The sequence below is a fragment of the Chrysemys picta genome, chromosome 1 (assembly GCF_011386835.1).
Source record: "Chrysemys picta bellii isolate R12L10 chromosome 1, ASM1138683v2, whole genome shotgun sequence".
NCBI classification, from domain to species: Eukaryota; Metazoa; Chordata; order Testudines; family Emydidae; genus Chrysemys; species Chrysemys picta.
Window position 1 is genome coordinate 330,524,390 of NC_088791.1, and position 15,717 is coordinate 330,540,106.

The 15,717-nt window shown below is 41.9% G+C and overlaps 1 protein-coding gene across 8 annotated transcripts in view; it reads left to right on the forward strand.

Moving 5' to 3' along the window:
- The window catches only part of NOX4 (NADPH oxidase 4), a 167,336-nt gene extending 152,189 nt beyond the window's left edge, over nucleotides 1–15,147 (forward strand). For 4 of the 8 annotated variants that reach the window (XM_024108465.3, XM_024108466.3, XM_042855997.2 and 1 more), the window contains 2 exons: nucleotides 3,185–3,274; nucleotides 12,213–15,147. In XM_024108465.3, coding sequence (XP_023964233.2) covers nucleotides 3,185–3,274; nucleotides 12,213–12,342 — 220 coding nt within the window. In that variant the 3' untranslated portion in view covers nucleotides 12,343–15,147. Of the gene's footprint in view, nucleotides 1–3,184 lie in introns of all 8 variants that reach the window. The other 4 variants (XR_006175841.2, XM_065581676.1, XM_065581677.1 and 1 more) reach the window with 4 other exon arrangements.
- The last annotated feature ends 570 nt before the right edge of the window (nucleotides 15,148–15,717 follow it).

Sequence of the window (15,717 nt, forward strand, 5' to 3'; positions counted from 1 at the left end):
GTTTACACTGCATAAGAATTGAGTAAGGACTCTGGGATCTGGATTTGATCCAACTACATTAACAATTGTGTGCCTTTTGAATAATTAATTCCTAACATAGAACACGGATTAATGTTAATATTCCCATCATCTGTCCCAATGGTTCCTTGGAGCTGTTATGGTGTGCACTAGTATTATGGATAAATGGTAATGAGTGTAACTGTCCATTCTAGATCTTCAGTAACGAATGTATAATAAGAATCCACATCTCTGCATGTGCTTCTTAAAATTTGGTAAATGCTCATTTCAGCTTTTTCTTTGTCATTTTAAATAATCAAGAATCATACAAATGTAAGGCTGGAAGGGACCCTGAGAAGTCATCTAGTCCAGCCCCCTGCACTGAGACAGGACCACGTAAACCTAGACCACCCCGACAGGTGTTTGTCAAACTTGTTCTTAAAAACCTCCCATGATGGGGATGCCACAACCTCCCCTGGAAACCTATTTAACTACCCTTATAGTTAGAAAGTTTTCCCTAATGGCTAACCTAAATCTCCCATGCTGCAGATTAAGACCATTACTTCTTGTTCTACCTTCAGTAGACATGGAAAACAATTTACTACCCTCCTCTTTAGAAGAGCCCTTAACATATTTGAAGACTGTTATCAGGTCCTCCCTCAGTCTTCTTTTCTCAAGACTAAACATGCCGAGTTCTTTTAACTTTTCCTCATAGGTCAGGTTTTCTAACCCTTTTATCATTTTTGGTGCTCTCCTCTGGACTCTCTCCACTTTGTCTACGTATTTCCTAAAGAGTGGTGCTCACAATTGGATGCAGAACTACAACTGAGGCCTCGCCAGTGCTGAGTAGAGTGGGACAGTTACCTCCTGTGTCTTACATATAACACTCCTATTCATACACTTCAGAATTATATTAACCTTTTTCGCAGCTGCATCAAGTTGTTGACTTATATTCAATTTCTGAGCTGATATAACCAGGGATTTGGAGCAATCAAATTTTTGAATTGCTCCGCTCCAGCTCTGGGCATAAAACCTACTGGTTCGTACTCCAGTTCCGGGCTCTGCTCCAAAGCCCTGGCTATAACCCCCAGATTCTTTTCAACAGTACTACCACCTAGCCAGTTGTTTTCCATTTGTGCATTGATTTTTCCTTGCTACGTGAAGTACTTTGCATTGTTGAATTCAGACAAATTCTCCAATTTGTCAAGGTCATTTGGAATTCTATTCCTGTCCTCCAAAGTGCTTGCTACCCTCCCAGCTAGGTGCAATCTGCAAATTTTATAAGCATATTCTGTTCTCTGTTGTCCCAGACATTAATGAAAATATTAAATAGTACTGGGCTCAGGACTGACCTCCTCTGCAGGACCCCACTAGATATGCCCTCCCAGTTACAGCAAATCACTGATAATTCTTCTTTGAGTAGGTTTTTCAACCAGTGGTGCACCCATTTTATAGTAATTTTATCTAGACTACATTGCTCTCATTTGCTTAAATTGCTCATGTGGGACTGTCTGTGTCAAAAGCCTTATTAAAATCAAGATATACCACAGTTACTGCTTCCTCTTATTCACCCGGCCAGTAGCCCTGTCAAAGAAGGAAATTAGGTTGGTTTGGCATGATTTGTTCTTGACAGATCCATGCTGGATATTTCTTATAACCCTATTATCCTCCAGGTGCTTACAAGTTGATAGTTTATTAATTTGTTGCAGTATCTTTCCAAGTATCAAATCTAGGCTGACTGGTGTATAATTCCCCACATCCTCTGTTCCCCTTTTTAAAGATGTGTACTATGTTTTCCCTTCCTCAGTCTTCTTGGACTTCACCCGTCTTCCATGAGTTCTCAAAGATAATTGCTAACAGTTCCGAGATTGCTTCAGCTAGTTCCTTAAATTCCCTAGGATGAATTTGACCAGGCCCTGCTGACTTATCTAAATATTCTTTAACCTGTTCCTTACAATTTTATAATAGTAATTTTGTAATGTTTGTAATAATAAGGCCTAGTTAATTTACCTTTATAGAATACTAGTCTAAAAAGTGAAAAGTCAAATTTGGTAGCAAAGGAACATTTTCTAACTTAAGTGTCCAATATTGGGCACCCACATCCGTATTTAAGTCCCTTAATAACTTGCATGATTTTGGACATGCAGGGTTCATAGTCCCATTTTAGTTATACTCATATTCCCTCTTTTTTCCTCTGAACTGTGCCTAGGAACTAAATCACATAGGACTGGATTTTCAGCAGTGATGAGTAACCACAGATCAAATACCACTGACTTAAATTACAAAAAAAAGCACACAAAACCCTACATTAAAAGAACATTAAGGTTCCATGGGTGAGCACTCAAAAGTGAGGAAATGTCACAAATAAGGTTGCATGTGCCTCTTTGACTCTGTCCCTTTGTGCACATGCATTGCAGTGTAGTCTTCAGTTTGGGATCCGAATCTGGAGCATATTCAACACTACATTCTGACTGTGCTGTTCTAGTGATGCAAAGTTGCCTAAACCCAGTTTAAGTGGCATTAATTGAAGACAAGCCAGTAAGCTAATTTATAACAGCCTTTTGTCACCAAAGTATATCAGTGAATCTAGGCTCATGATTTTGGTCACAGATTAAGGGCCATATCCTGTCTTTGGGTCCTCACAAGACTTTGACATGCATAGCAGGAGGGCAGAATTTCAATCTGAATGTTTCAATCGAGAACATTGTAGCCATAGAGGCATTCTGCTTCTGCTAGAAATAATGCATGATCTGGTAGTACTTCCTTTTAATTAGCATTTTGAATCATCATAGACTTGATTGTGATCTCACGGTGGTATAAATGAGAAGTTATACTAATGAAGTCATTGCAGTGACACAAATTTGTAATAGTGATGGTGACTGAGCAATGGGAGTGGTGGATTCTTGATCTTTTGATGTCTTCAAATCAAGACGGGATTCCTTTCTGGAAAATGTGCTTTGATCAAACACAAGTTATTGCACTCAATACAGGGATAAATGGGTGACATTCTATGGCCACTGATATACAAGAGGTCAGATTAAATGAACTAATGGTCCTTTCTGTCCTTAAAATATATGATACTATTGTAATTCTGTGGCATGTGAGATTAGAATCCAGCTCTGTGTGCCTTTTAGACACGATTCACAATTTGTCTGGCATGTGGTGACTCACTTTTCATTCTTAATAGGAAAACTGTTGGCGTTTTCTGTTGTGGACCAAATGAAATCTCCAAGGTACTCCACAAATTGAGCAACAGCAGCAACTCCTATGGGACAAGGTTCGAATACAATAAAGAATCCTTCAGCTGAAAGTCTTGGGACTAACAGGACTCTATGGAAGAAAGAAGTGCAATTATTTTTTGTAAGACTTAAGAGTCAGAGCTTTGTGCTAAGCAGATACAATGTACCAAAGAGTAGCAGGTTTTCTTATTTATGATTATTTAAAATTCTGAAATAAGGAGGACACAGCAAAGTACCAAGTCACATCAAGTGTTTATGCTCAAAGCCAAAAGGGCTCAGAGAAGATTTGTTATGATGGTGGGGATGATTCATTTATCAGGGTGTAAATTAATTTAAAAAACGGAAACAAACAGTTGCTTTTATGGCTGATTCAAGAACAATCCATGGAACATCTGAAATGTTTCCAGTTCAGCTTGCTAACCTCAGTCCTCTGAAATTGGGATTGGTTAAATGAACACCAGATTGATCAGAATTAAAAGTGCTCTGCAAGACTGACGGTGCTCTTTACTGGCACACAAATGAAACGGCTTTGAAAGGGAGAAACTCCAGGCAAAAATATTAGATTTAAATATTACAGATTGGGATTCTGTATGTAAAATATGAAAGTATATTCTCCCTAGCCTGCCTCCATACTGAATAGCTGTCTGGTAGGGATATATATGGAGGGCTCACCCCAGACTATGGGAAAGTGAGTGCAACCTTATGAAATCTCTGGGCCCAATCCTATGGTGATGTAAATGACAGGTGGGGTGTAAACTGGCCCATAGGGGTAACTAGTTTGATACTGAGTGTGTTCGCAAAAAGCATATGATTTATGCACTTGGAGTTGGATCAGGAAAAACAACTAGCAGGAGAAAGCAAGATAGGGTATTTCTGCTGTACCCCCAAGTCACCATGAAAGTCACACTCACTTTGCGCACGCACACACCGGTGAATGAGTTCAAGCTGGACTTTTTAGGTGCCTCTGCTGCTGAGTTTACAACTCACGTACTCCAGAGTGACTCAAATTGATTTTAGCCTCTCAACTGACTTCAGTGGATTGATGCTGATTTACACTGATATAACTGAGAGGAGAATTGGGGCAGATGTGTCATTTGCATCACCATTTATAATATGGTAGGAATTAGCCTTAATTGCTGTGACCCTTTGCTTTGTGTGTGCTGATGGAAGCCTTGCCCAGTCTACAGAATGTTGTTGTTGTTTTTCTTTTCCCAGAGCTTCAGAACACGAGCTCTCTCTCCTACCATCCATTTCCCAATCTGTACATAATAAGCGGGAGAAATCGGAACCCACTGATTCTGAGGAGCAACATTTCCCCTATCCCATTGCCTTGGCCTCCTTTATTTCTTCTTTAATCCCCCAGTTCTGTTTCCTCATGTTCAAGTTCTGCGCTAAGGATAATAGGGGACTAAAGACGTACACAATCGGGATCAGTATAGTTCCATTGATTTTAATAGAATGTCATTGATTTTGAGCGGATCTGGCCCTTAATCTTCCCCCAGACCTCAGGAGCATCACCTCTAGAATGCTTGTGGCATACGCTGAAACAGGAGGGTCTCAGCCCCACTCAGAACTGTGGCTCTCCCATATGTTAGCACTTTGCACTTTGATTTAGTTTATGGCTTTCAACTCACCCTTTTTTTTATCACCTGGACTTTTTAATTTTCAACATACAGACACGGCCCTGCATTGGTGTCTGTTGGTGTCTGTTAATGTCAGTGTCTGCATTAAGAGGGGTGCAGTCTTTCAGTAGCTCATATATTGGCTTGTCGCATGTGTGACAATGAAAATGAGGTTGGTCTCTGCTTTTGCAGCTGCTGCTCAGGAGACACCATGACTGGAATAGTAGGACAGAAGGGCCTTGGCAGAGAGGTGTGGGGAAAATGGCCTGGCACTTGTCTATGCCAAAGATAGACAAATGCCACTAGCCCCTGACTTTACTCAGTTTGGAGTAAATGGAAGGGGCAAAGTGGTTGTTTTCAGATAGGCTCCTTTGCAAATCTTAGCCAAAAGGAGTTAGGTGCCCAAATCCCTTTGAAGTTCAGTCACTGCCTAAATCCCACCCACTGATTTTTGGGCCTAATTCACTAAATGATTTGTAGATTAATAGAGTTTTAAGGCCAGAAGGGACCATTATGGTCAGACCTTCTGTAGATAGTTACTGCAATGTAAAACTGGAGAATCAGACCCTTTATTGCCATCTGTATTAGCTTAATATTAAACAGAATATAATGCTGCCAGCCACCTGTGTAGCGATGAGATATTGCCATGCACAGAGGGAGGGGTTGTGGTTAGTTTATGACCAGCAATATCATAACTGTATCACCTCATCTCAAAAAAGATATATTGAAATTGGAAAAGGTTCAGAAAAGGGCAACTAAAAAGATTAGGGGTATGAAACAGCTTCTATATGAGGAAAGATTAACAAGTTTGGGACTTTTCAGCTTAAAAAAGAGACGAGTAAGGGGGGAGATGATTGAGGTCTATAAAATCATGACTGGTGTGGAGAAAATAAATAATAAAGTGTCATTTACTCCTTTTCATAACACAAGAACTAGGGGTCACCAAATGAAATTAATAGACAGCAGATTTAAAGCAAATAAAGGGAAGTATTTCTTCACACAGTGCACAGTCAGCCTGTGGAACTCTTTGCCAGAGGATGTTGTGAAGACCAAGGGTTCAAAAAAGAACTAGATAAATTCATGGAGGACAGGTCCATCAGTGGCTGTTAGCCAGGATGGGCAGGAATTGTGTCCCTAGCCTCTGTTTGACAGAAGTTGGGGAATGGGTGACAGAGGATGGATCACTTGATGATTACCTATTCTGTTAATTCCCTCTGGGGCACCTGACATTGGCCACTGTCGGAAGACAAGATACTGGGGTAGATAGACCATTGGTCTGACTCCATATGGCTGTTCTTATGTTCTTATTTGTTAACCACAAGTGCAGATATAATGGTTATTATTCTGTTGCTTTAGGTTCTCTAGCAACTACCTACAAAAATGTTTATGGTTGCTTGCTTTCCTCTCTGGCATATAGCTGTTCCATTAACATACAAAGAGCAAACACTTTTCTAGATTGTATAGTTTGGCACAGCTCAAATATAAGTGATGCCTTCTAATTCAAAGAATAATGAGCTATCCTCTTAATCCAAATGATAGGAGGAGCTGGTACTGTCCTTATGAAATTTTGAAAACTAGTATATAGCTTGGGAGGGTTGTCAGAACTGGGGATAAATAGTTAGAACCTTTGGGTTCGACTTCTATCTAAGGCATTGGCTTTTCTGATCTTGGGGGGCATCATTTTGCCTTCCTGTATCTGTTTGCCCAGCTATAAAATGGGGTTAATACCATCTACCTCAGACGGGTTTTGTGAGGCTTACTTGATGTTTTTGAAGCACTTTGGCAGTTCTATAACAAAAGGTGCTTTTGTCTTTATTTGCATTATTATTTTTTGTGGTGCTCTGAATCCTGGATCTTTCAGCATTGTTCAGGTCTGAGTACTCTCTCCACGTTGTGGTGTGAATTGAAAAAGAGGCTCAAAGCCTGAATGTCTTTGCTTTCCTTGAGGCATGCTTTTTACAGCAGCAAAAAGATTAAGGGGTGGGGATTGTGACACTGAAATCTTGCCTTGTTGACTTCAGTAGCAGAAAATGTTATTGACAAATAGACCTTTCTGGAGGCTGCACTACGCACTGTGTTTTTGAGTGTACAGATTGGCAAAAAAACAGTGCAGGGCCTTTCTACTACACAGCGTTTTCACCCCTAGGCCAAGAAGATATATAAAAAAATAATAATAAATGCCAGGAAAGTAAGTAAATGCTGGCAGTGCTTAATTCCACGTTTACAGATCAACCGGATTTACATAACTGAATGTCTCTTCGTGCTTTGAAACATGCCATATAAGCCAGGCTGTCAGGAGCTCCCTACTGCTAGGGAGAATTCCTCTGGGTATTGTGCCATTTCTTGCTTGATACTTCACAAAGCTGCAGACCCACCAGCATTTTCACAGCAGGTGCCTTTCTCTGTCTGCCGTGTGTGTCACCAACCTTTCAGTGCTTTTATTTTTCTGCATTTAAAATGGCATGAACTCCTCTCATCCCCTGATTGAAGCCACGCCCCTGTCTTGTGACATTCTACCCCCCCCCCCCTCTCGCAACCCCTGAGGAGCTGGGCTTGGTGCAGAGACTAGTGCCGCATTTACATTGCGGGGTGCTGACTCTCTCAAGCAGTCACAGTAAAGTCACTGGGGCTACTCATGTGAGTAAGTGCTCCCCATTGTGACTAAGGGTTGCCTAATTGAGCCTGAATGGGGACAACTGGGGACCGGGTAGGGTTGGCTTAAGGTTGATATCCATCCCCACCATTTGCAGGCACATTCCTGAGTTGCACTGCCACTCCAGGACCATGATTTCAGTCCATGTGCTGGTAGTAAGTGCTGCTTCTCCTACAGGGGAATTAGGGTCACGGGATCTGGATAGTCAATGTCCTTTCTTGCCCTGTCCATAAATCTCCCTTCGCAGCAGCCTATTTGGGGCCAGCGTGGAGACCCCTTCCATAGCACACAGGGTGTGCAGTCACACATGCAGTCTCCACTACTACATAAGTTTTGTAGAGATTCTTGCGTGTGGGCTGTCTGCAGCGTGGCTGAGTTTCAGCCCTCATGCTCAGTGGGGTAAACATCAGGGAGGGAGAAGCACTAAAGGTCAACATTGGCATAAGAACAAAGGGCTGTCAACTCGCCGGGAGTACATTCAGGCTGGAAATTAGAAGAAGACTTCTAACCAGCAGAGGAATGAGGTTCTGGAATGGCCTTCCAATAGGAGGAGTTGGGGCAAGAAACCTAACTGGCTTTAAGATGGAAGTTGCTAAATGGGATTATAGGATGGGGTTTCCTGCAGTAGCAGGGGACTGGACTGGATGACCCAGGAGGGCCCTTCCAGTCCTGTGTTGTTATGTTGATTTTCATGTCTCATGTTAGTAGATATGCCATACCAGGGACCAGTTCTGATCTCATGCTGACATAACCCATATCTCTAGATTCACATCCATTGCAAACAAGAGCCGAATTCATCCCAGGGCTTTAAATCCTACTGGCATGTGAACGGGAGCAGAATGGCCGATGAGGAGTTGGCTGGGAAGGTGTAAATAGTGAGGATGACAGGCTTGGGAGGCTGTAATTCTAGACCCGCTTTAAAAAAAAATAAATCTTGGGAGTAATGGTTTAGCAAGAGGTTTGTTCTCCAAGCTGCAGCCCAAGAGAAAACCCTCCATTCAGAGAGAGCCAGCCCACCAGGTTATGGTTTTAAACAGTAAGACATTGCTTGAAGAAGCCTGCAGGAGGCTAACAAGTTGCTGCTAGTAGCAGCCACGGAGCAAGAAGACAGTTATTAAAAAGCAAGGTTTACTTGTAACAAAATAACTGGTAGGAAGATTAATTTCTACTTCAGCTGAGCAGTTATTTCATATGCATGTCAGCATGATTTAAGAAAAAGCTGGATCTGCTCCTCTGTAGATTATACATCCCATTTTACTACCATTTTTTTTCACAAAGGCAATATTTTTAAAAGAGTTCAACACTAAAGTTTGGAAGCTAATAGAAATATCTCAGGCTTGCAAGCTGAACTGACCTTTACTGTAATGGAGGTGCATCTTGCAGGGGTATGTATATTCCAACTGGAGAATTTCCACCATGCTCTGAATTTTAATATCAAGCATGAATCTCCTCGTCTGCTGGTGGAAATCAAGAGTAATAACATGCATTGAGGCTACTGTGAAGTTGCACTGGTGTAAGAGCATGTCACTAAGATGAGAGTCTTTGGTCCCCAGGATGAGCCTGATTTGTCAAGGAGTTGAGCTGAGCAAATCCTGAAGGTTTTAAGGATTCTCCAGTTAAGCTGAGGGTGCTCAGTGCCGTGAGCTGGTCAGAGTCGGGCCCTCTGACACCTTTCACTGGCTCAACATGTGCAATGCATTGTCATACCCAAAGGTTTCAATCAACGAATGCCATTTCTTCAAGTGCTTATATTAATGTATGTTGATTAATAGTTAATCACTACTGTATTAATCACATTACCTATCTTGTAGCACTGAGGGGAGCAGTTACAGTAGCACAAAAATCCATCACATAATGTGCCAAGTACATTATGGGCCCACTTCTGAACATCCTCAGGGCTGGCTTAGACTTTCTGGGGCCTGGGGCCAAAGCCCAAGGGCATCAGCCCTGGACAGCAGGGCTTCGATTACAGGCCCCCTGCCTGGGCGGCTCCCTTGAGCTTTGACCCCTGGGGCTCAGGTGGGCTTAGGTTTCCATCCCCCCTCCTAGGGTCTTGTAGTAATTTTTGTTGTCAGAAGGGGGTCTCGGTACAATGAAGTTTGAGAACCCCTGCTCTAGATACATACCACTATAATGGGGGAAGTGCGGAAAGCAACAAATCAAATGACAGCCTGGCTTTTAGCGGAGACCTTGAAAGTCTGAGCACAAATCACCCACACACAACCTAAGTGCATTCCTCTATGCCTCCTGTCAAAATCTTCCTGTCCCCCAACCCGAGACGTCCACCTTTTGCCTGGTGATTCGTAATATTCTTACCCGGAGGGGAAGGAGGAAGCCATGTGAAGATCCTGAAACTGCAGGTTAATGGTGTCATAATATATTAATCAAATGATTCTTCAAGAAAAAGCTCTGTAGCTAGAGAGGAGGGAGAAGGATATTTTCCTCAGATGGGGTAGATAGGAAATATTTAGAGCAGCCATGATGGGGAAGGGAAATTTTCCCTTGTTTACCAGACCCCATAGGAATCGTTCCCATTGTCAAATAAGGTGCAGATATATTATCCCAAGGATTGTGAACTAATGCTTGCAAAGAAAACCCTTCCTATGCAAAAATCAGAGTGAAAATACCAGCACTCAGAGGACATCTGGAATAATTTGGTAAATGCCTTAGAAGTATGTAGTGCATTTGAAATACAAATACCACTGGCTATTTCTAATTTACCATTTTTAAAAGGCCGTATCAGCGTCTGTCTTTGCTGCATTTTATTTTTCGGCGTGCTCTGTCTTTTTAACTCCTTCACTGCCACTCTGTTGCAAACACAGTCCTTCAGCCCAAGTGGCACTGACAGTTTGATAAATAAATCTTGGGTTCGTTGCTGTTGACCCTAGGTAAGGACAAACTTGAAAATGAGAAGCAGGGTTACATAAATGTCTACCGTACATAGCAACACTGAGGGGAGAAAAGCTGCTGCCTTACTTCTGGTGCACCGGTAGCACATTAAAATTCTGTCATTGCAAGGTCACAGTGTTAGGCTGATATTTCTCCACCCCTGGGGAAGAGTGAGAACCTTCTTTTCACGCTGTAGTAATGTAGCCAAGAATCTATTCATCTATATCAGAGCATTTATTTCAGTTTTGAAATACCGCAGCATTTCTTTCAGTGATGAAGCATCCTCTCCTGGTTTGGAGTAGAGTTGTTGGCATGTTAGAAATGTAACACTTGCTTTGAACAGAATAAATAAAGCATCCCAGCATTGCCTTCTCCCATTAATAATCCCAGAGCAAGGCAAAAGACCAGATAGCACATGTAGTGAGCGGAATATGTCCTGAGTTGCACTCAATGCAGTGTGATTAGGAATGCTGCACAGCATTCTCTGTAAACTCCCAGGAAGAGGCAAGCTATAGACAGAGGAAAACAGCAGTTTGGAAGAGGAATACAGCACCTCTGTGAGTAAAGCTGGTCGGGAATTTTTCAAAAAAGTTTTTCTTTGGAAAATGTTGATTTCTCAAAACTAAAACTGTGAGCGGAAGTGTTTGGGTTTTGACAACAATTTCCTCAGGACCAGGCTGGAAATTCACATAAGGTGGAGAGAGAGAGACCACCCCAGAATAGCCAATAGCCCATTGGTTAGGCACTACCTCTGCCCTGTAGCAACACAGGGTTCCATTATTTCTCCCCCTCCTAGAGTACATTTTATTCAAACTGACCTGTGGAAACACCATCTCATATCCAAGTTTACATACATTCCCAGCCGAAACACTGGTTAAAAAAGTAGGCATTTCCAAAGGAGTGTAAGGAGCCTATAGTGGGATTATCAAAAGCACCTAGGCACCTAACTGCCATTAAAAGCCAGTAGGAGTTGGATGCTTAATTCCCTCTAGTCTTCTTTGAAAATCCCAGGCTTCAGCGCCGTGGTTCTCAACCCATTTATCATTGTGGACCGCATATGCAGTATTACGTGGTGCCGCATCCACACAATATGTGTACTACCTGTATGGCCTGAGGATGTCACTGCTGTGTGCTGATTGGGCCGCAGGTTGAGAACGTGGTTTAGGGTGTGTTTCAGTGTCCCACGAACAACTGAAAATATGCATCTTTAACAACAGCTAAAAAGGTCGGAAATTTCTCACTATCACTCCCACCGAGCAGGGACTCCCCCGCTCTCTGCTTCCATTAGTGCAGGGAAATTTCACTTCCCAAGATGTGGAGATGCTCAGCTTCAACCAGACCCGTGCCTCCACCTAGCTCTGTCCCCTCCCAGGCCTGCCCCTTCTTTATATGCCCAGTCCCTGGCACATCGAAATCCGTGGGGGTTTTCCCATTCACTTGAGTAGGCATTGGCTTGGTCCCTGTGTACAGGTCCCTGAAGAGCGCCTTCTGTGTTGCTCAGTGAAAGGAGGGAGAGTACCAGAGGTAGCTGTGCAGAGAGGAGGAGATCCATGGGCACAGGCTATCTGTGTGTGCCAGCTTAGGGGAGGGATCCAATCCTGTTAAGTCCTCTCCCTTCCTTGATCAGCAGCAAAATTCAGCATGATTTCAGGGCTGTGCTTTCACCCCAGATGTCAGGCCCTGCACAACACTTGGTATTGAATGACAAGCTTGCTTAGTTCCATTATGCACCTTGTTTCCACATAGCTCCTGTTTATCTGCTAATTCTTCCCTCCTTTTACTGTTTAAACATTTCCTCTGTCTTCACTTCAGGAAACCTGGGGACACGTCATCTACAAAGAGGAAAAAAAGAGGGTTGTGCTGTCAAAGAGCCCTACTCCCAGCCTGTATGCTCTGCTCTGTGTCCTTGAGAAGAAGCACTCAGGCTGTGTTGACACTCTAGAAAAAGGCAGTGTTTTCACTGAGGCACCTGCTTCAGCCAGGAGGCTCTTCCAGGCAAATGGATGAATGCGTAGATGGAACTCTGGGATCAATTACTTTTTTCTTTGGCAAGAAACACTGGTCTCTCTGGGCCAGTTTGTGAGACCCTTAATCTCACTGCGTTGTACAAGCAGCCTCATTGGTTTTAATGGCCTCGATTCATGGTGTAAAGTACTATTCGAAGTGAGCAAAGTGGTCACAATCTGGCCTTCTGACCATGAAAAGCTTCCTTTTAAAATGAAGGAACTGTCAGATATCCTCTAACGGTTTCTGCAGGTGGTGTGGGATTAGAATGGGACCCACCTGAAAAGGACGAGAGGGGACCTGATTCTTCCCTATTTTACAGCACTGTAACTGTATTGTTTGGGACAGAGGTACTCCTGATTTACAAGTGATGGGAGAATCAGTGTAAGTTCTGCTGCCCAGCATGGAACGAGGAGAGTATCACACATTGTTATCGACACCAAAGCAATGTAAGGGCCTGTGTTTCCTCTGGAGAAGGAGCCTTCTGTAGCCAGTGCTGCTGCTTACTTGTGCTGCTCTAAGGACAAAAATAATGCATCAGAATGATTAAGGGGGATGGGTCCCAGGCAAACCTATCACTACAACTAATGCTGAGATAAGGGGGGTGGATTTGGCTCATCTTCCTCTATGCAATTATTCTCCCATTACATGAATAATGCACACCGTTGAAAAACAAGGGCTACATGATGAGACTTCCAAGGAACACACATGAGGTAGGAGGTATCAGAAGCATGGATGAATGCCTGTCTTTCCTGTATATTTTTATCTTGATTGTTACTCTAAGGGCTGAATTCTCTTGTTGTTTGGGGAGGGAGGGATTGTTTTGTTTTGTTTTGTTTTTTTGTACTCTCTTATTCCTAGGTCAGCTGTAGGATTCTCTTTCCATGTCAGCTCTTTCTAAATTGTTTGGTGCTCATGGGAGGCAATGTAGATTATTAGTGTGGTTAGAGAAGGAAACAGTGAGTCAGGAATCTGGGGGTCTGTTGCCTGTTCTGCCACATGTGACATTAGTCAAACTGCACAACCTAGGATTTGGGCAGGAGTTTAAGGGATTCAGGAATTTCAATGAGAATTTAACACAACCAGACTCCTTGTTGTAATTGCATTAGGTTCCACTTTTAAAATCACAGGCTAAATATCTCAGTCCCTGAGTCTGCGCAGCTGTAAAATGGGGGTAGTAATATATACTTCATAGGGCTGTTGTGACAATCAGTTCTTTTAAAGCACTTTAAGTTCCTCAGATGAAAAGTGCTATGGATTTGCCAAGTATTGTTATGTCTATTGTTGTATCACAGGGCTGATATCTTTCCACTGAATCTTTCCACATTACTAATGTATATAGATAAATTGCAAGATTCTTTTGCAAGAATGCCTCTTTTCTAAAATTACTGAATTACCATTTTATCTCGATGGCCATCCTGACAAGCAAACCATTCATCTGGGTTCTTTTGCTGGTCACATGTCATTGAGCAACATTGTGTTCCATTATATTACCAGGAGGTACTAACTTGGGTTCACTCTTGTATTGTATTTGACAAAGCACTGTACATTTACTCGTAATTACTGCACTGTATTCTCAAGATATTCACTTTACCGAAAACATCATGACTTTGGAATAAATAAAACATTCCACCACTATCAAAACATGGTAGAGCAGCTGAGTTGAGAACTGTTTTTAATTCATGACATACTGCTTTAATTAACATAGAAGCACTGTGTATATATATTTGTTAGTACTAGAAGTAAACTTTGAGCATTTTGCGTGACATATTTTGGAAACACACTTATTTCATTTGCCACCTATTGGGATCTCAAACAAATACACAAACAGTGGAAACAGGAAACTGGGCCAAAAATGTTCCTGTTGTAACACCAATAATGAGATCAAATCAAACACAGGATGGATTTGTCCCATTTGAACATATGAACACCATTTCACGAACACTAGCTTCAGAAACAATGCCAGTCATCTAAGCTCTGAATATCTCTTTTAGAATGTAAGGATAGAAGAAAACTATAGGCAGGGTTGACATAGGCTGATTCTGCACCTACTGAAATCAATGGCAAATCTTCTGCTGATTCCAAGTGTGACCTTTAAAAAGCTTCTTCTGATATTAGCAATAGTAAGGATTTCAGACAGATCCCATATTCTTACAATGGGGAATACTATTAGGGCTCCCTGTTGAGCAAAGCACTTGAGTTCATACTTAACTCTTGGCATGTGCCTAAAGTCCATCCTTGTTCGATAAAGTATTTCAGGATGTGCTTCCCTTTAAGCATGTATTTAAGTCCCACTGAAGTCATTGGGGTTTAATGATGTGTTTAAGGTTATGTATGACTTTTTCTGAGTCTGGACCAGAACCAGTAATCTCTGTCTCAAAAAAAATAAAAAATAAAGTGTTTGATCCAACCTCCACTGACTTTAGTGAGGCTTTCCATTGACTTCAGTGGGACCTGGATCGAAACTCCAGTACACCCACTGTCTTGTAAAGTCTGAATCCTGCAAAGAGCTGAGAGCTACCGAGAGGTGCTTGGTGTCCCTAATTCTGAACGACCTCCGCCCTTCAACACTTTGCAGTATCAAGGCCTAACGTGAAAATATGATGAAATTCTTTTTGCCATGGAAAAAAACGGAAAGCAATTTGTGTGCAAACTACTTTGATTTCAGAATCATTGTCAAAAGCGATACTTTTTTGTGAGAAACCAAAAAGAAATCATTAAAATATATAAGTATAAGTAGAAATTGTGCCTTGTTACTTTTTTACACAGTGTGGTGATGGCTAGGTTGGTTATTTTAACAATAACAAGATGAAACAAAAGACATGTTAAATTGTAAATCATGTGTAAAGGTACAATTAGGCAAGCCAAGAAAAAGTTTAAAGAGCAACTAGCAAAAGACTCAAAAACTAGCAGCAATAACATTTTTAAGAACATGAGAAGCAGAAAGCCTGCTGAACAATCAGTAGGGCCACTGGACAATTGAGGTGCTAAAGGAGCACTCAAGGAAGATAAGGTCATTGCAGAGAAGCTAAATGAAATCTTTGCATTGGTCTTCACTGCAGAGAATGTGAGGGAGATTCCCACACCTGGGCCATTTTTTTTTCTTTCAGATGACAAATCTGAGGAATAATCCCAGATTGAGGTTTTTGGAACAAATTGATAAATTAAACATTAATAAGTCACCAGAACCAAATGGTATTCGCCCAAAAGTTCTGAAGGATCTCAAATGTGAAATTGCAGAACTACTAACTGTGGTATGTAACCTATCACTTAAGTCAGCTTCTGTACCAGATGACTGGAGGATAGCTAAAGC